Here is a 21,576-nt window from a genome sequence, read left to right as displayed (position 1 = left end):
AGATGTGGGAGAGCCCGTGAGTGAGTCATGATCGTCCACCATGGAGAAAATAAAGGGAGTTACATCGTTTAATATGAATTTCATTAAAGGTTAAAGAAAACCTTCAGATGCAGAGAGCAGGATTTTGTTGAAAGATAGCTAAGCTCCACATCCTTCCCTGTTTTGTAGCACAGCTCTAAGGGCAGGGGATCCCGCACCCCTGTCTCCTACTCTTTCTCTCCCCATCTCCATCACCGCTCCTTCCAAATGAGAGGGATTTAGGGGAATGGAACCAGACGTGGACTTGAGCCTTTCTCTGGTTCTTAGTCCTGCTTTCCCAGACCCAGCGTGACTCTTACTGCACCCTCTGTGCTCTCAGGCCATAGCCTGGCAGTTGCTCTCCTCCCTGATGCCCTGCTCCATGGACCCTGTTAGTACCCTGCATGGCAGCGGGCACCATTATTCACAGCTGCCGCTGGGTGGGCTTGAGAAGAGAATGGGGTGCGTGTGGAGGCTTTATATTTTGCATACAGTTCTTTCCTCCCTTGATATTTATATTCTGACACTGGGAGATTAGGGGATTATTGTTATTCCTGGCTTTTTTTCCCCCTTTTTCTACTCAGATGCTTTCATTTGTCTTTAAAATGCTCATTGTGAAATGTTAAAGTATGAAAAATGCAATAAAACATAATTACATATAAAGTCTTCCTCATCAATTGCTTTGATTTTAACAGCTTGTGTATATTGTATTCCAGAGGAAGACTGTCTGCAGATGTTGGAAGCATAGTGTTCCTCTTGGAATTCTCTGGTAACCGGTTTTTTTTTCCGGAAGGGAGAAAACAAAACAAGCGCCAGTTCACTGATTTTCCCCAAAGTGCTGGACCTTTGGAGTGAGGGATGGGTTCATAGGATTGAGTCAAGAAGTAGGAAAAAAAGAGACCACTGAATAATTGTGCAGCTGTTGTTTATAAAAAATCAATAAGGGGGATGAGTACTTACATCAGAATTACCTGAGGTGTCTACTCAAATAAGGTCTCTTCTACCCAAACCCTTGTCTTTGGGAAAATCTTGGAGTATGATTTAATTTTGCAGACAAGTAGATGCATATCAAAGTTTGAGAGCTTCTGAGGTACCCAATACTAAACCAGTTTTGGGTTTAATACAACCATTTGATCTCATTCATTACTAGTAACTTTGGAAGTTCACACTGAAAGAAGGTATTACTTGTAGTGAGTTTAGGTTTGATTCTAACTCTGTCTGAGTGTAGGGAGATTGCTGTCTCCTTTATTACTGATTACAGTAGAGATGTGTTTGCTCCAGAGATGGGAGAATAGTCAGGCCTTGAGGTCTTTGGTAAGGGCCTTGCTATTTGCTAATCCAGAAGGACCTGGAACACCTGTTATGATATAGATTATTGGACCCCACCCCCAAAGTTCCTAATCTGTAGTTTGGGTCTGATTAATTCTCACACCTAGAAAGTTCCAAGGTGATGCTGGTATTGCCAGCTGCTTATGCAGGGACCATGCTTGGAGACCTACCGTGTAAACTGCCTGGTGCTTTGGAGTGTCTGGTAAATGCTTTGCCCAATGGAGGCGTGCAGAGGCCATGCCCTTTCTTTCTTGGACCCCGTTAATACCCCCGTGTGGCAGGGGGCTCACTGACCCCACTGTTGTCCATGGTTGCCACCATTTGGAGTATTATCCTTTCTTCAGAACAGTGGCTCTCATGTTTGTTTTGCCTGAAGAAAAGCAATATGGGATGAACTTCAGAATTAATATATAACTCACTGTTTTTGGAAAATTTAAGGTATTTAACAGAAAATGGATACAGAAATAAATTTTACTTTAATATACTTTGATGTAATCCGTGATATACCTCAAATTTCTAGGGTCTTGTCTTTTTTACCCAAATAAAAATTTACTTCACTCCTTAAAGGCAAATATTTTCCTGTAATCATAGCAACACTTAACTGGAATATGTCTGTTTTTAAACATTGTGAGGAATCCTTGAAAAAGTCAGGTCTTTGACCATTTTGAGAGAAGGATGCTTATGATCTAACTTTATAGAAGATCAGTGGAGATTATACTAACTGGATGTCAAGTTCTTTCAAGTGTGTTCTTTCTTCTTGTACTCCTAAAATGAAAATGACTGGGGTCCGGGCAGCGGGGAGAATTTCATAGATCAAACAATCTGTCTTAATATCTTGTAAAAAGTTAAAAATTGTTATATGTTATGTTGATGGTAAAAAAAAAATTCCATAAATTCCTTTCTGCTTCTTGCATTTTGGAAGTAGTATTGGTACAATGCAAACCAGCAGCTGAGAACTGGCTCTTGTGTTTTGTTGTTTTTTCTATTACTTTCTTTCCTTAGGCACCTTTCTTTTTCGTTTTTTCTTCTCTTTTTTTAGTTTTTGCTCCACAGGCATTTCAGGGAGGAATAGACAACTTGTAAAAGTGGCTGCCTGTACAGTTGTGGGAGAGCTGGAAGCAAGTGTGGGACGGGATCTTCCTGGCCCTTCTCTCTCACTGGCAAAGCGGAGTCTCCCTGTTGGTGCAGCATGGGGTTTCGTAAGTCCTGTTTGAGCAGGTTGCTGCCCTGCCACTCACATCCCTCACGTTGCGGCTCTAATTAAGGGTGTGCACAGGGACACAGGTGGCCCACGTACATGTCTTGCTCTGTAGCTGGAGCTACTCAGGCAACCTTTTACTGCATGTATATTTGGATACCAACAGTATGTTTGAAAATTTGTTAGTATGTTTGAGAATTCTTCAGTAATTTTTATTTCATTTATTTAGAAAAAGTTTATAATGTTGAATACAGTTATTTGTATCTAATCTAATCTTACAAATCTCAATGAAATTATGATGTTCTTAGTTCTAGTGAGTTTCATTGTTGATATTCTCTCAGGCATTATCCTTGAACCTTTTCTTTTTTTTGTCTTTGGAAATCTGGTGAAAACTATGGATTCACCCCCCCGGGAAAATACACATATACATATTTGCTATAATTTCTGGGGAGTTTTCAGTGGCCTTGAATCCAAGGTCAAGAATGCTGGCCCTCAGTGCAAGCTGCAGTCCCACATTGAATAAAGGCCTGTTTAACCTTGCTTTCTACTTGATGCAGACCCTGCTGGGCTCCAGATCTGGGCTCTTGTGACTAGTGTGGCGTATTTCTTGGTCTGGAGGAAGGAAGGGGCTTAGATTGTTGGAGAAAGAATCAGCTTTCAGAGGGTATGAGAAAACAGTGCCAGAATTAATTCATTTCAGAACTGAGGATAATCTTTTCATTGGCAATAAGACTAGGTGACCATCCCTGGCCCAAGTGGGATGGGAAAAGGGTGGACAGACTCAGGTGTATCTATTTTATAGCCACAGAGGGTTGGTAATTTAATTCTTGTTAATGATACAGCAGAATTCCACACTACAGTTGGTAAGTAATGGCTTACTATCTCAGACCTTATGTTGTGCATTATCATAACTTAATGAAAATACTACACTGTATTTAATTAACAAATCTCAAAATTTACAAGAACATTTATGGATTTTGTAACAAATTCAGATTCCTGGACCCAGTCTCAAATTGGGGGTTTGTCAGCTACAGGATAGGGTGCTGAAATTAGTCCTCATCTGGTGGGTGTGGAGTGGGAATGTCCTTAAATGACCAGACTGGGGAAAGAATATTGGTTCCCTCTGGGACAAGTTCCTCAGCCTCTGTGCCTCACTTTCTTCCTTAGTAAAATATTACAGTTGGCCCACCGAATCTCTGGATTCAACTATCCTCATATCAGAAATACTCAGAAAGCAAATTGCGTCTCTACTAAACACATACAGACTTTCTTCCTGGGTGTTGTTCCCTAAATGATTCAATATGACAGCTATATTTACTTATACTGGCGTTGTATCAGCTCTTGTAAGTCACCTAGAGATGATCTAAAGCTTAAGGTAGGCTGAATGTAGGTTCTTTGCAGATACTGTACCATTTATAAAGGGGACTAGACCATCTGGGGTTTTCGAACCTGCTGGGTGGGGTGGTAACCAGTACTGCACAGATCCTGAGGAACGGCTGTATTTATTTCATGGAGTTGATGAGAAGATCAAGTTTGCTGAATGAGTAAAACACTTGGAGAAGTGCCTGGTCAACAGTAAGTGCTGGGTGCCGATTCACTCGCTCTTTGTCACCACCACCAGCATCGTAACCATAAAGTCCTAGTAGTTGAATTAACATTTTGTGTTAATGTGTTTTAAATAATAGCAATAACAATAACTGACATTAATCATGCCGGGCACAGTGCTAAGGCTCCAAGGTCCTTTACAGGCTTCTCTCTCATAGGGGACAGGCTCCTATTTCTCAGTTTTGTAGGTGAGGAAAGGAATTCTTTTGTAGTAAGTTATGTAACTGAGATTCTTAGATGCTGTGTAGACTTTAGGAATTACTATTTTTCTCTGCATAAAGTACATTAACTCATTTAGCTTTGTGAGTTTTTAAAAATAAGTTGATTATTAAAAGTCTTAATTATTTTAGTCATTAGCTTCTGAGTGTCTCCATGTTTCTGTTTGATATCTTAGTAAATGTCATTTTAGGAAAGCATGTGGCTTCTCTTCTCATTCTGGGCCAACTGGCAGTTGGAAGAAGTTCTTGTGAAAACAGAGGGTAAACAAAACAGAAGGCTCCTCCCAAGCTCAGAGTGCCGACCCGCAGGCCCTGACCCCTGTGCTGGCTTCAGCCTGAGGAGGTGGCCACAGCCTGCTTCACTGGGGGGCCTGCGTCTCAGCCGTGGTCTCAGCGATGGCAGGCATGTTGTAGTGAGACCCTGCTGTCAGTACCAAGGAAACTCATCAGGAGGAAGTGTCATGAGGTAGCTTGTACAGACTTGTCCCTTTTCTTAGAATAGTCTTTAAAAATTCCTTTGAATTAATAAAAACTAAGGACCGGTCAGAATGTCCAGGTTTTGGACTCACGTATGTAGTGTAGTAGAAGGAATATGACTTTAAACTCTGAATTGGCCGATAGAACTAGCGACAGTAAGAGACCACTTGAGGTTTATTCACGTGAATTAAAATTCATCTGAGCTAAAAGAATCGGGGAAAGGAAGATGCAGGGGAGGATGTCCGTATGGATTTGGGAGAATGAGAGAGATTGACAGCATTCTAAGTCGACCAAAGCCCACTCAGCTGTGCTGTGCCTGAGAGACAGCTCGCGGAGTGGAGGGGTCTGCTGCTGCACACCCAGCCTGCAGGGACACCTCGCCCACTGGCACCACGGCAGGATTGCCCCGTCCAGGGTCACACAGTGCTAGTGAAGAGGGAAGTTGAAATTCTTGAATTTGGGTTTGTTGATGCAAAGCCACATGACTTCTGTGGCTGCAAAAGTCCTCTTGGAATCCATTGAAGTGGGAGAGCGGGCCTTTGGAGACCCTGTGCCAGGTCTGGTCTCGGAAGGCTGGAGAGATCGACGGGTGAGACTGAGCAAGGATCTCCCGGCCAACAAGAAGAGCAGGTTTCACCTGGCAATCTTGGGGACGAACAAAATTGATGAGGTTAATTCAGTTAAGACGATGGAAGGATTTTTGTAGTTAAGTCAGCTAAACTTTAGGATTAAATAGTTTAGCAGACACTAAAGATAAAAATGGGGCAGGTAAAAATTGAAGATGAAAATATCAGTGCTTATTAGTACGTTTTCACGGTGAGGGAGGAGTTGAAGAGAATTAAGGAGTGATGGTGGCTTTTCAGATGAAAGCCCAACTTCCCCTCAGCCCCACTCCTGGGTTCTCAGAGTAGTCATTCACACTGTTAACTGCATTTTCATTTAGTGGAAATTCTCCAACATGAGCAGCGGACCCATCCCTGTGCTCGCTCCCGGTGGTCCACACCCGCCGCTCCTGCTTCCTCCCCTGCCTCCCGGTTTGGTTTGGTTTTGCTTTTGCACTGCGGGTTGAACTCTGGACCTCCTGCATGCCCAGCACAGGGGTTACTGCTGTGCCACGTAGTCCCCTGTTCCTCCACCTCAGTATTATTTTGAAGTGAGTTCTAACATCGTGTCACTTAATCAGGACGTATTTTACTGTGTCCTTCTCAAAGATAAAAGGCTTCTGAAAGAAACACAGTACAGTCATCACATTTAAAGTAGAATTTATTCCTATCGATCATCCGATAGTTCAGATTTCTAGCAGTCTAATAAATGGAGTGCTTGTTTTACTTAGATGGTGGAGTAGTTGAATCAGGATCCAAATAAAGTCCGGTCTTCAGCTAATAAATTCAGCCCTCCTCATTTCTAGGATCTCCTCCCACCTTCTGTCCTCCTCTTAGTTTTACCGGCATCTATGTGTTGAGGGATCAGTCATTTCTCTAGTAGAGATCCCCACGGGTTGGGATATACTGATGATGCACTTGGGTTTTACATGTTCCTTTGTCCTTTTTATTTCTTGTAAATTAGTGATTTGATCTACAGGCCTTGTCAAGCTCATTGTCTCCCCCACCCCCAGCTGCTGTGTTGCTGATGTGCTCATTGGGCACAGAGTGTCTAGAGTGCCCTTTTTTCAGTGGCACCATTGCTGTTCTCTGCAGTCTTTCGCCTTCCTCTTAATTTCCATTATGTTTTACTGCATTATTTTGAAGTCCTCCTTTTGCCTTAAGATCACCATAATAAACAGCAAAATGTGTTTTGTAGCACATTGCTGCCAGGCAGTATTGCAGTTAGCATGACAAATATCCTTGACTGTGAGCCCAAGTTGTGTTGTTTTGTGAGTTTGTGCATTTATTTTGGTATTGTGATATCTCTAAGTGTGAGCTTTTAGCAGCCATTTAGCCAGTCATTCACCTGCTCTTTATTGGGGCTCAGTCAGTGCTGGGCACTGGGAATCCAAGAGGACAGCAGCTCTGTCCTAGAGAAATGGCAGGTTCATTCTGGGAGAGCTGAGATGCAGCAGTGCCAGTTCCGTAGGGGACCGAAGTTGGTCATAGTTGTCTTGGAGGGTCGTGGAGCTCCTATCCAAGGGAGTCTTGAGGACAGCGGGGGCTCTGAAGATTTGGGAGAAGGCAGGTGTCCACTCAGGAGCAGCAGCAGAGAGGCAGGAGGGTCAGCTGCAGGGTCCTGCAGAGGACCACATGGGGAGGTGGGTGACACCAAGCACTTGCAGCAGTGGGGAGGGGTGAGGTGAGTCTGGAGTGCAACTTTTGGGCCACCGTGGACACTGGCCTCGATGCTGTAGGTACCCAGGGGGCATTTTCAGAGCTTTTGCTTCGAGGATGCCCACATCACTCAGCTGGAGTGCAGAGCAGTCAAAGGTAGGGGATGTCTGTTGGGCAGGAGGAAGGGGTGGATTGGAGGGCCATGCAGTTTGGGATGCGGTAGACCTGTAGTTCCTGGAAGAGGTACCCCATGTGTGTGGTAGCTCTGGGAAGTTCCATTTGAGGAGCAGGACCTGAAACAGGAGCCAGTTTGTGGAGGTGGTTAAGAGAGCTGTGTCTGGACGTGAAGAGTGCCAAGGCTCTCCCTGCAGGTCCGGATGTTCATTTTGCAGTAAGAGATAGGACACTGATGGCAGAGATGCAGAATCATCAGATGAGGGTCAGTGTGGAGTCGCTGGGGGAGGAATGTGAGAACACCAGCTTTTAGGGGGCAGGCAGCGAGACAGGAGCCAGCAGAAGAGGCTTGTCGGGCCCTTCACCTTGCTTCCCTTTAGCGATGGGTTTTAAAAGCTGTTTGAAGATAAGGAGCGGCAGAGAGTGGCCTTGCCTTTAAACTCAAGAAAGGGAATTTTTATTTTAAAATCATTTATCCACGATATTGGCATTGGGTCTTTTAACACATATAAAGTTCTTTAAGCTTATAGATTTTGAAAAAGAGCTTTTCTTAAATATTTTGAGAATCATTAATCCACCAGATCCAGAAGCCAGGGCGGATCCCTGTTGCCTCTTGTTGCACCGGAAGCTCTCTGTGGGACTACTAAGGCAAGCAGACTTGTTAGCTTCTGGAGGCACCTCATCTACCTCTTGTTGGGTACCATTGCCATTTGTTCATGACTGAGGTGTTCCTTCTTCTTGGCTGCGTTTTCTTCTTCCTTTGGTTTATTTTCCATAAACTCTTAAATTCTTTTTTTCTGGGAGGTGGGGGGGGGTACCCTGCTTTGACTTTGCTACTTTTTATAATGTAGTTAGATATATTGTGATGCTAACATATAAACAACTTGAGTGAGTTTTGTTCTATTCCAAAATGATGCCATGAGTATAAATTGACACTTTTCTTTTTTAAGAGCACATTTCCAGTATCTATCAAAATTTTTAATGTACGAGCCCACTAACAGATATTGCACCTGAGATTTATACTACAGAAATTTATACTACAGAAAAGTTTTGCATGAAAATTATGCACAAGGATGCTTGCTGTAATACTGTGTGAAGTAGGGAAGACTGGAAACAACATAAATGCACATACGTAGGTGACTGGTTAAGGTAATACAGAACTGCATAGCCATAAGGAAAGAAAGAAGTGGATATTGAGTTGCAGATGTAGGATGATCTCTACAAAACATAGGTAAGGGACTGCAAATTATGTTATGTATAGAAAATATTCTCCAGTTGTGAAAGAATTTAAATTAACATTTGTTCTTGATAACATACTGAAAAATTATGGAAAGATAAATGAAAAGCCATTAGCATAGTATAGCACCCTTTGTAGAGGAAGGGTGTCCTGGAATGAGGCCATCTTTCTTTTCATTGTTGATCTCTAGCTTTTGAACTCATGCCATGGAAATGCTTTCCCTTTTAAATTTTCTTAAAAGTACCCTTGATGTTTTAGTTTTTCTCCATTTTCTTTAGAGTCTCATGTTGCCATTAGTATTTAATTCACATTGTAAGTGAAAGTTTCTGAAGTAAATATGTACACCCCCCAGCCTGTACCCTTTTTACACTTTTATTGTTTGTACAGTGGTTTCCCATTTTATGTCTGACTCACAACATAAGGAAGGTTAAAACCAGAGCCCGTCACTTGTTAAATTTATATGTGGGATGTAGAAAAGTAACACTGATGAAGAATTCTGAAAAGGTAAACACGTTCCCATCGCTTACAGTACAGTATTCTTTTAAAAGAGTCATAACTCTAATATGTATGTCAGATACATGTGGTGATTAGTTATATGTGTATAGTAGTTTACACACTGGTGTGTACTTTTTTAAACTTAAAAAACAGCCAAAGATGAGAATGATGTTTTAAAATTTAAAGCTATGCTTGCTTATTTATTTCTTGTTTATAAACTGCAGTGCTAAACACATTCTGTACTTTTTGATACTGACATTGCCCTCTTCTTTCTAATTGACTTATTTAGTTAATTACAATTCTTGAGATTAAAATAAGTACATGCCAAAAATAAATAAATAAAGCAAGAAAGTAAGTTAGCTTGTGAAAAAACTCAAGTCTATTATGGGATAAAACTTTTATGTCTTTGTTAAAGCAGCCAGACATTGACCTCAGAGTCCCTCTGTACGTTACGTATGGGTGGTGGTGGTCAGACACCGGAACTCAGCCTTTTCCTTGTGCTCTCTGTGAAATCAGTCCTCATGCTAGAACATGAACTGAGGCAGAGCAAATTTCCTTTTTAGTGATCCGCACTAAATTTCATTTGGTTTTATTATCTAACTGTATTTAACAATAGAAAGTTTCTTGTGGTTAGGAATAGAATTTGAGATTTTGAACTTTTTTTTTAAACTTTATTTTATGTTTATTTGTTATGTGGTGCGCTAGGCAAGCACTCTACCACTGAGCCACAACCCCAGCCCTGCTTTTGAACTTTTTTAAAGTCTTAAAAATGAAACGTGAAATTAGAGTACATTTTTCTAATAGCTTTCTGACTGTTAGTTCAGTGTTGCTTGTTTTAGAGGGGATGACTTAAATTGAAATGTGTATCCACTACAGTTGTAATGTCTTTCTCAACTCCTTTAAAAAGCAGTTCATTTAGCTATGAAGAGAAAATACAAAGCAATGTAAAAGGCTAATAAGCGTAGAGCATGTGAGTCCGCCACTGTTTCCTAACTGGAGTTTGCTAAAAACGTGCCTGGGCATTGCCTGTGAACTGTTCGTGCACGTGTGCGTACAGAGGCACAGGGCCTGCTCATTTCTTTGCCCATTGTAAGGCTGTCCTGCACCTTTGTGCTGTTTCTGTAACAGGGTGAAGGGCCCTGAATGGAGGCCTTGTGCCCCACTTGATTTGAAATCCTGGCTGTTAATCTCAGGCAACCATAGGGCACCCAGCGGGAAGTCTCTGTGACAAGTGAAAACCTAGGATCTGCAAGAAACGTGGTTTGTGGGGGAGGGCAGTGAGGGTGGTAATAATCCCTCAGCCCTTGCTTTTGTCCCCCACAAGCCTAATTGTTACCCTCTGCTGGCAACCAGATGGAAGAGCTGCCTGTTCAAGTGTCCTTGGCTTGCATGTGATTACTCCCACCTCCTGGGATTGTGGTTACCAAATAAAACTGCGATCGAATTCTCATAGGAAAGGACAGTCTTGTCTGGGTATTTTACATGTCTGTTAGTTAAATATCTGATTCTCTTGTTTTGATAGACGTTTCTTTATAAAGGAATAAGGGTTGCATGTGGAGAAAAAAATGCTGAATCGTGGGCATGCTTCTTTATTTCAGAGCTTTTTAAAGGTGGTTTATGCCTACACTCATCAGTGTTGACCAGGTTTTAGTCTAGTTTGTGAAGCTTGTGTACTTTGTAGTACTAGCTCTGATGCAGTTTCTTGGCATAAGAAATCATTCAGTTGAAGTATATACACTGAGAGAAGGGAGGGGCAGCAGAAGCTTTTTAATAGGGTTTCACTAATAAACATTAATTTTCCAAGTAATGTTTAGGAATTTAATAGGAGAAGTAGAACTTGTATATGGTGTTTCTTTAGTGCCAACACCTATTTGGACTGACAGGGAAGGGGAGAGAATTTTATTTTAAGGCTGCATTTCTCTTTCATTTTTGGGGGGAGGGGTTCCAATTAGAAACTGGTTTTTCGACCTAGTGCCAGCTGAGACATGCGTAATACATCCCTAGCATTCTGACCTTCAGTTCCACTTCAGGTGCAGATGATAAGCAGAATTTTTAGTAGCTGAGTGGACATCATGAAGGAGCTAGGGAGCTGGGTACAGGAAGGGCGGTGTGGTGTTGGATAACATGCTGCTCCTCATCACAGTGCTGAGACTCTGCATCCTGCAAGAACACTCTACAGGATGCCAGAAAGCCCATGTGAATGATAAGTTTCTGGTCCCTCTGCAGGTTTTTTGAGTGTGTTTTGTTCCCCACCGTTGTTTTGTTGTTCTGTGAAGACCATGTCCCATGAAATGTGGTTTTCCGTTACTGGTTTTGGAGAAACCTCAGGATACCCTGAAATTAAAAAATAATTAATACTGCCAGGTGTGCTGGCACATGCATGTAATCTCAGGGACTCGGGAGGCTGAGGCAGGAAGATTGTGAGTTCAATGCCAACCTCAGCAACTTGGTGAGGCCCTAAGCAACTCAGCAAGACCCTTTCTTTAAATAAAATATAAAAAAGGACTGGGGATATGACTCAGTGGTTAAATGCCCCTGGGTTCAATCCGCAGTACAAAGAAAAAAAAAGAAGAAATCGATGGTCTTTTGTGGGTAATTGAAAGGGCCCATTGTCAGTTGATAATAAAAATTTCATAATTAATTAATTTTCTGAGGTAATATTAAAGGCAGTTTGACCAAAATCAGAATTAAACAATACAACTCAACTCTAAATTAAGCAACACATTGTACTCTTGGTCTGCTCTGATTTAAGAGTTCAACTGCAGCTGACCTCCTTCCTCTTCTTTTACCGACAGGTCACCCTCCTATAGAACTTAGATGCAATACTCAGTTTGTATGGTTTCATGATTAATGTAGCTGTTAATTTTATATATGAAAATTTTCAGCTATTGATTCACTGTGTTTGTTTTTGCTTTGAATAAAGTGTTAAAGAAATTATAGGTCTCAATGTATTTACATATTAGCTAAAATGTAATATTACTTGATACTGTGTGAACATTTTTGCTTCATTTTGGTTACTGAAGAAACTTAAAACTCATTGAAATATTCATGAAGTACTTTGTATTTGTGTTTGTTTAGGACATGTCTCAGGAAGGCTATGGAACTAGATCTCAACCTCCTCTGGCCCCAGGAAAGCCCAATCATGAAGACTTGAATTTAATACAACAAGAAAGACCATCAAGTTTACCAGTAAGACATTAATTTGCTGATTTGGAAATGTAATGAGTTAAAGGTTTTTCAAAAGAGATATTATTTTGTTTGTTCTACTTCATATTATAACATGGGACAGAAATTTCCAGGTTTCAGATATATTTTGTGATGCATGAGTTTTTTTTAGAACTTAAATCTGAGGAGCATTATAGTTCTGGATGAGTTTATTCCACTTGTAGGAATCTCTTGCAGAATGAACATCTGTTGGGAGACTTTATTTGGCTGGTTTGTTTTGTGTGCAGGCAGGTATCGTGTGGTTCAGTTGAATTTTCTTTGTTGCTTTTTGGTAGGGATACAGAATGGGGCCTATAATAAGGTTGGAAACTTAAATTCCCACTGTGCAAAGTATATAAATGATAAAATAAATATCTGATAGTAATTGGAATTGTTCCTGGGACTTTACATTTGTATAATGGCAAGTCACGCAAAAGAAAGTAATCTAGTTAAGTATTTGACAAATCAGCTTGTAAAGCATTTTCATCAGCAACTGGTGTATGGATTGAGTTGCATGTTAGTAAGGGTATTAGAGTACAAGGTGTCATGGCGATGCCCACAAATAGTTCATCTGTACTTTATTTGCTTTATTTAAAATAGAGAACCTAATTTAAATGAAATTTTCTTTATTAACCAAAGTGACAGTCTGCACAAATAAAAAATTTTGCATTTATTAAATATTAAATATTTAAAATTTAAATTAAATATTTAAATTTAAAATATTTGACTTGAAGAATCATTGTTACTACTTAATTTCTACTAAGGTTTGTTTTAAGATAGGAGTTGAGGATAGCTATTATTTTAATTTTGAATTTCAACTGTCTTTGCACTAAGTAAAATTCATTGTATTCTCTCTAAATATTTGAGAACAAGCACTTGTAAGACGTGTTAAATGTGGCGTACAGCATGCGTGCCACACCCATTTTAAGTTACCCATGTAGCCTTAGAAGAAGGTAAGTGAGGGCTACGAGAGGTATACCGTCTTGGCATCCACTAGACCTGTTTCTGAAACCATAATTCTTTTAGGTTTTATTTTTTTGGTGGGAGGGAATAAAATCTTATTATGGTCATTTTTGGAAAGTTGTAATATTTATTGTCTAGTTACTTGTTTTTTCAAGAAATGAAAGAAGCAATGGGATCTGTTTTACACTAGAGGCTTTTCAAAGCAGATAATGATAGGTTGGTGAGCTCGAGTGTGTGCGGCACACAGGCGCACTGTTCATAAATTCAGCATTTGCTGAGTATTTGGAAATTGGCTTGTGGTTTTATGAAATTTAAATTGACTCATGGGAAGCAGGTGGACAATGAATTCCACTTTACCCCTCACTTGTTTTTTAGTGTCTTGGCACCTAACTTTGTAGGGTTGTCATTGGCTGCTGATTGGTACTGTGACACAGATTGGAAAATTTGTCATAAGTTGGTAGCCATTTTCTACATTGCCTTTAGCATGGTTTGCAGCATGTACTGATGTTTATTTCCATTTGAAAACTTCAGTGTCTCTCCCCAGTGTACATACAGTTCTTGTCATGGCTCTGTTTGTAATGATGGGTGATATCTACTAACTGCAGCATAGCTGGGGTTGGAATGAGGTCCTCTGCTCCAACAAAACTCACTTAAGGGGTTGTCTTGGGGACAGTGCTTTATAAATTGATTATTTGAAAAGAAGATGAAGGTATTTGGGGAAGTAAAATAATATATTCATCAAGAGTTGAATTTTTTTCTGAATTTCTCTTTGTTCTCTGCATGTGTATGATGACTGTCTTCACAGTGATTACCTGCCTGTCTGCCTCCAAAGAGTGTCAGGGGGATATATGGTGCAGACTTTGTTAGGAAGCCCTTAGAATAAGAACTATCAATTAGGGTGTTGTTCTTTCTTTCTCTTTTTCTTCTATTTTCTAACTCACGGATTAAACAGGAGGCTGACAGACTCAAAAGCTCTTTAAGTTACATTTCCGTGATCTTTTTCAGAGAGCAAGGTACCCAGGATTTATGGCTAGTACATGGAAGTGCCAGTTACTGCATAAAGAACAAGCTATAGATTAGCCAGTGTACTTTAAAGCCTGGTCTGCTGGGATTAACATTGGCTTTATTTAGATGAGCTTTAGTGCACCATTTTTCTTCACTTAGGGGTTTATGTGTGCAAGAAATTTCTATATGGGGTTTACATATCTATTTTTGTTTACATGGATGCTTCATTCATAAATCGTACATAATTGAGATAATTATGGCTTCAGGGAGCCATTTGTTGGTGTTCAGTTATGGCTCTAATATGCTGAATTTTCACAGTGTTACTTTTATTAAATACTTCATTCCTCTAGCTTGGCTCCATTGGTTTCATAGGAATTAGAAGCTCTTGTAATCTTGGCTGGATTGGCCATTGGATCCCGAGTAGAGTTACTCTTAAAGCTGTATTTCCTTTTCAAGTGCCAGTCACATATATTTTGTCATTTTGCTTGAACATAACACATGATATTTGTAGCTGTAGTTTTGTAACCTGGAATTAAGTAAGTTAGAAGTCTTAACCTTTAAAAAAATTTTTTTTTCTAGTTATAGATGGACATCACACCTTTATTTTATTTATTTATTTCTTATGTGGTGCTAAGGATTGAACCCAGTGCCTCAAGCATGCTAGGCAAGCGCAGTGCCACTGAGCTACAGCCCCAGCCCCAGAAGCCTTAACCTTTTAAAAAGTATAGTGATTCTAATGTATAATTTTAAGTGAGTCCATTATATATGTGACTGTAACAAATATGGTTCTCAAATAGTTATTAACTTTTTTTTGCTTACATTGAAATAGATTTTGTAACATTTCTCCGTGTTATATTTTAATGTTTATTTTTTAGTTGTTGATGGACCTTTATTTTTATTATTTATATGCAGTGCTGAGAATTGAACCCAGTGCCTCACATATGCTAGGCAAGCGCTGTACCACTGAGCTACAACCCCAGCCCATATTTGTTTCTCTAGCATATTTGTTACATGGTTATCAACTTCCCATAAGAAATCAAGATATTCTCAATATCCTTATAATAGATCCATAATTTGATCTCTCGGTAAGTTTTCTTCTTACCATGCTTGAAGTTGTGTGTTTTGTCTGTCCTTAAGTTCTGGTTGATCTTTGGTAGCTAATGTGGTGTGTTTTCCAGCTAACTTAGTTGGATCCTCATATCATCTACAGAAAGCAAAGAACTGATAAATTAATATGTACTTTCTTGTCTTGGACTATGACCAGTAGGGTTTACTTTTTGCTTAACAGACTCAGACCTAAGCTCAGAACGAATCTCTCTTGAATTGCCCACTCACTTCAGTGCCTTCTCACCGTACAGCCTTCCCCTGCTGAGACGGTTTGTCTGTATTTCTGGGAATTTCCATCACTGATGAATCTTAGTACATAGGACATAACATGAAAATTAAGCTTGAAGAGCTCTCTTCCATTGGGGTATTATCACTTAAATTTGAGCACATTTCGTGGTTTTTCTCTCCCTCTAATTTGATGGGAAATGAAGCCAGAATTTAAGCAAAATACACAGTGGAAGTTCTAAAAGATGCTATAACTTTTTTTACTCCTTTATTTTATACACATTGAGTGTATTTCAGTCTATCATCTACATAACTTCCAAATATGACTTAGTACACTTCGTTTTGTTAAGTCTTCATCTCTTGTGACATTTATTAGTCATCTTTTTATTAGTTACTTTTATAACTATATTGACTTCTTGGTTTAAACTGGGATCTTTTCTTGGTATTAATTACGTTGTATTCAGTAAATGTTATCTTAATTTATATAAAAACTTATTTTGAAATAAATTTTTCCCCTAGTTTCAGAATTATCTTTTAATAGCTTAGGAGTCTTTTTCGTGGTATTAAATTGACACCAGCCAGGAAAGCCTCTGTCCTCATGAAACTAAAATATGGGTGTGGTAGCAGCACTGCAAGAGGGTACCATTCTAAAAACCATTTTGGTTTTATCAAATGGCCCTTAAGTTTTATCTTGATAACCTTAAGTTTGAAGAAAAGAGGCAGACACTTTGGATAATTAAGTAAAAAAAGGATAAGCCAATCTTTTATTAGTGATATATTTTTTATTTGTAAAAAATATTTGACAATTATACTTTCAATAATTATAGCACAGGTAGATATGTTCTTAATAAAACATTTATAAACATGTTTAAAAGGAAGTAAAAAAATGAAGGTTTTATTTTCTCCCATATTCAGCAAAACAATGCTTCAGGGATGGAAGAGTTGTTAATATGCCTCAGTTTAGAAATAACTAATTTGCTTTATCCTTCACAGAGGTGGCACTGGCAGCTGTTAACTCTGTTTACCTAGGTTACTCTTGGCGTGACTTTTGTGCTCTGTTGGGACTTGTGCAGTGACTCCAAAGCCTGGCTGTATTGGAAGGTCCGTCAGGTCATTCAAGCCCCTGTCCTGTCCTTTCATCCCTACACAGGAGTATCTATAAAGAGTTTGACATGGAAAGAGTGATCTTCCTAAGTTAAGAGAAAACCCTAAGTGTGGGAATAAGTGCTTATGGCACTTTTGTGAAGTTTGAATTAAAAGGAAATTCTGGTCTTCAGATAGAACATGTGTTTTTTGCCCTTTGTGAATGGAAGGAGGTGGTAAATGCTGGTAGTTCTTTGAAATAGAGGATGTTGAACAGAACATTGGAAGCCTGAAAGAAACGGTTAGAAAACAGTTATTACCAAGAATATTCTTTAGAGAGTTAGGTATTAGCAGCACAGAATACAGCATTCTGCCTGTAATCAAAGAGGACTACTTCTGTTGGGGTTTTGTTTGTTTCTGCCTTATAATGTTACTGGCGAAAGGTAATGCACTTTGGGAAGGTATGGATATTGATGGTGTATTAATAGAGACACTAAAAGTATGTAGATGTGTTAATACGTTTGCTTTGATTGGACACTATTGAGAAAAGCTGGGCAAAAAACTTTTTAACTGAGTTTTGCTTTTTAGCAAGTTCTTGATGTAGTCCTAGAAATATAAGTTAAGACTGTGTCAACCTGTTATGTTAGTTGGCAGGTTTTTGCAGAAGTTAAAATCTACCAGATGTATGGCTGCTGAATGAACTCTTTTTAAACTTTTATTTGTAGCTTGAACTTGATTTAAATAGCTGTCATTAAAAGGTTAATAGTGTAGCTGTCTTCCATTGATTGATCCTTCTCAAATCATTCTAAATGTTTAAAAAATTAAAAGCTAATGAAAGAGAAGTCTCAACTGTTATCCGGCTTCTCCCAGAGATCAGTCACGAATGATGCCTGTGAGTTGCTTGGCCATGCTCCCTGGGCGTCAAGAGCGAGGCCTCTCTAGGAGGTAGTGCCCTACAACATGGCAGCCTCCAGGGGATGGGGCGGGGTGTCCGCAGACCAGTGCTGCTGCATCTGCTGGAATGTCTGCATATGCGCTTAATTATTTGCAAAGTTTTCAACTGAAGGAACAGACTTGTTTTTGATGTTTTGAGGAAATTTTAAAGGGAACATACAGTACCTCAGTTTCTTAGGATTTCCCATGTTGTGGAATATAATTTTAATTGTATTTTATGTGGAAGCATCAATTATTTTTGAATCAAGGTTGAGAAGCACATGTATTTAAGCACCCTACTTAGGAAAAGTGCCTCTGATAAATGTTTACTTTTCAACTGGATTGTTTCTTTAAGATGTGATATTCTGTAATTTTATTTTCTAGGATATTTTCATAGATAGTGGTAGTCACTTTGAAATTAGAGGATAGACGAGCTTGAACAAGGTTGAATGTGGGAAGGCATGTGTCTGTTTCAAAACAGTATGCCACTTATATTTTATTTGTTCTGTAGATTAAAATTCAGTGAAACTTCAGCAGTTTGGAATTCTTCCAGGAAAAAATGGACAAAATATAAGGAAAACCTTGAATAAATTAATATTTAAAAAGAACAGTAGTTTGCTTTTAAATAACTCAAATGTTTATGTGCAGAATGTTACCAATTTGACATCTTCGGCCCTGGTAAAATCACTGGGTATGTTTATTATTTTTGTCAGTGATGGGATCAGACCCAGGGCTTTCTGCATGCTAGGCAAGTGCTCTACCAATGAACTACACTCCCAGCTCCAAAGTGGGGTAGTTCTGAATTTAGGGTAGTGGAAACATTTGGTTAGTGGTAGTACATCAACTTTAAAAAAATTGTTAAAAATCTTAAAACATATTAATTAAGCATAACCCCTACAAACTTTTCCATGTAATATTCTGAAGACTTCCATTTTAAATATGGGGGGAAATGAATTTCGGGCCATTTTGTAGGACCATCAATTAGTTGCTAAAAATTGATGAAGGAGTACTATTAAAAAAAATAGACCCAAGACCGAATTGGAGATTAAGAAAGACTGAAACCTAACTGATTTGCAGGATATTAGTTTTGATAATAGAAGGATAGTGGTGACTAGTAGTTGATAAATGAGGCTCATTAAGGAATGATAAATGCAGATATACCTAGCTAACAGAGAAGTCAGCATGCACATTTCCCCTAAACAAATGGAGGCCTGACAGGCTTCGACCCAGCTTGGGGCTCTCGGGATGACCGAGGAGGCGAGGCCACGGAGGAGCACTCTGTGGACACCTGGGCTGGAGGAAGCTCCCCGCTTCACCCCGCAGCCCGCTGTGCATGCCTGGCCCCTGCCTCTGGGCAGCAGCAGCGTGGGGCATCAGAGGGCCTGAAGGACGGGGTGGCTTGCTCCGGTGGCGGGCTCAGCAGAGTGCTGCCTGGGCTTCCTGGCCTCGTTTGAGGAAGAACCTCTCCCCTGGTGTGGGTGCTCTTCTCCCCACGGTGCCTGCTCTGCAGCCGGAACACCTCGCCCCTCTTCAGGGGTGGCTCTCCACGGCCACTCCCTGGGCCAGGTGGTGGGAGGCGGTGAGAGCATAGTTCTTCCTATCAGTCCTACTCTGGTGGGAAATAGCTCTTGATTTACAGATTTTCACTTGTAGGTCACGGAAGGAGCGCCCCTGCTTCGTGTGTCTGGAAGCACAGCCACCGGGAGCTGGCACTGGCATGTGTAGACTGGTCATTGACTTTTGTGTTTCTTTGGGCTGGAAGTCACCATTTTTAATATTAACTGTCACTGTAGGAGAAGAAATAGATACACGTAGTGAAGGTTGCGCCTGAGCCGAAATTTTCTATTCTTCTCTTACAATGTAGGATTTTAGAGAGAGTGCTCTCTCTCTCTCTCTCTCTCTCTCTCTCTCTCTCTCTCTCTCTCTTTTTCTTTTGCCTTCTCTAAATTGTTGTAAAGTAACTGAATGGTCTTGTTTTCCTTTGTTTGGGTCAAGAAATTTTAGCTGAAAATTGTTACTGTGTGAAAGAAGATTATTGACTCAACAAGCCTTCAATTTTCCTGAATAACACTCCCACCCCCTAGCTTCGGGAACATGCCGCGCATGCATTCTATTTTAAAATACAGACTGTAATTTAAAACAGGCAGTTTGATGCCCCACTGAACTTTGTTTAAGCCTGGAATAAAAGAGAGAGAAAAGCTTTAAGCCACAAAAAAGTGACTAAGCTTTCTCAACTACTTTTCTTCATAATGCATCTATTCAAAAAGAAAAACCTTCCGGGTACTACTGTTGTGCCTTTCCACAGTGCCTAAAATTTACCCGTTTTTAAAAAACTATGATGTGTACATCTTTTCACTGTATTTCATAATTACTTGAATTTCTGTAAAGTCCTGAGATCAGCATTCACTTGTGATGGAGTTGATGTGCATGTAGTACGTGCTCAGTGCATGTGAGAACACTAATTCTAAATTTTAATATATAACTTTTGGCATTCACTCATTGATAGCTAATTTTCTAGGGTTTTCTTGATTTAAATAGTACCTGATTATTTGACTAGAATGACATAAATATCTAGCTATGATATTATTTATCATTATACATATCATTATAAAAATTGTTTGAAAGTGGTTTACATTGCTTATCTTCTTTCTTCCTTACAAAACTGAGCAGTTTAATGACGTGAGTGGGAGAACGGTGGCCACACTGCCTTGGCTGGGATGATTATGTGCCCCATCTCTACTGAGCTTGTGATGTTGAGCAATTTCCATTCCTAAGGGACTGTTTCCGTCCCAGAAAAATGACTAAGTTAGATATAGGAACCTCAAAACACCTTCCAGCTCCTAAATTTTACATGAAAAGCAATCTTTATTAGTATATAAGAAATAGCGCTGATAAAAATGAACTCCTCTGCTTTTGAGGAAAGTTCAGTTGCCTTGAAATCTTAAAAAAACAAAACAACAAAACAAAAAACTGACTCTTTACGTGCCTCTTGTTGGCCACCTTCCCATCTTGGGTGTCCTTTATAATGGGAGACTTGAACTTACTCAAGGACTTTGGCCGTGGGCGAGCCACACACCTTCTGTGGACCCTCTTAACATCTGCGGAGGTCCCCTGTCCACTTCCTGTGTGATTCAGTTTTGGAAGTCCTGATGTGCCTGAGTGCAGGGAAATCTAGGAAGACAGAGAAAAGTTCACGGGAAAAGTCAAGAAGTAAGCATCTGTGCCAGGGGGTCTTTGACTGCCTGGTGAAGTGGAAGGTCAGAAAGCAAGTACAGGAAGAAACTGCAGGTCTCTGAAGTCCAATCGTTGCAGTGCAAAGGCTCACAATGCCAAGGGAACCAAGTGGATACAACTTTCTGAACCAAGGTGATCTTGCAGTGGTTGGTTTTACTTTCTTGCTGGTAGAAGGAAGGCCCTGAGATCTCTGTTCACCTCTGACACTCCAAGTTTATTTCCTTGGTTATTCTATAAAGTGACACTGTGTGCTTTTTTTTAAAATGAGATTTACCATGAATGGAAATTGAGCACCACAGTGACATGAAAACTACCATTGTCTTTAATGGAACTTGAGCCAGTTTCCTGGGTAATGCCCCCCATTTCTGTGCATTGCACAGAAATGTCTCTTGTATCTCCCACTTTTTAATTAATTAACTAATTAATTTTTGTCTTTGGAGCTCCCTGACTTCGACTTGGGTAGAGTGGTGTGTTATGAGGCTTTTTACTTATTATCTTACTCTTTTTGTCAGAGTAAGTTAATAGCTTTTTGGCTAGTGGCAGAGGTAAGTGTCCTCTGTAAAACAACCAGGCAGAGAGTCTGGGTCCAGAGAGGGACAGTGGTGGCCTGCCCCACCCAAATCCTCCACTTCAGCAGTCTTCGATGTTTTTAAATTTTCCAACGTGAATAGGTGTCTTTCCTGGTCTTTACTTCCCATGGGCTTTGGTGGTTGAGGAGCACAGTGCCTGTGGACGTTTTCTGATGACCAGGAAAATGCGTGCTTGGTCTTTTCTAACTATGCTGGCCGTGTAGAAAGTTTGACTTCACAA

General features: G+C 40.0%; 1 protein-coding gene across 6 annotated transcripts in view; it reads left to right on the top strand.

Annotated features, from left to right (window-relative positions):
- Positions 1-21,576, top strand: part of Arid1b (AT-rich interaction domain 1B) — a 389,935-nt gene that overhangs the window by 125,955 nt on the left and 242,404 nt on the right. For all 6 annotated transcript variants that reach the window (XM_047557068.1, XM_047557066.1, XM_047557067.1 and 3 more), the window contains exon 4: positions 12,091-12,201. In XM_047557068.1, the coding sequence (XP_047413024.1) occupies positions 12,091-12,201 (111 nt within the window). The remainder of the gene's footprint in view (positions 1-12,090; positions 12,202-21,576) is intronic.

The sequence above is a fragment of the Sciurus carolinensis genome, chromosome 7 (genome assembly GCF_902686445.1).
Source record: "Sciurus carolinensis chromosome 7, mSciCar1.2, whole genome shotgun sequence".
Lineage (NCBI taxonomy): Eukaryota > Metazoa > Chordata > Mammalia > Rodentia > Sciuridae > Sciurus > Sciurus carolinensis.
The sequence above is the reverse complement of the archived record's forward strand: the minus strand, read 5'-3'. Positions and strand labels throughout refer to the sequence as shown.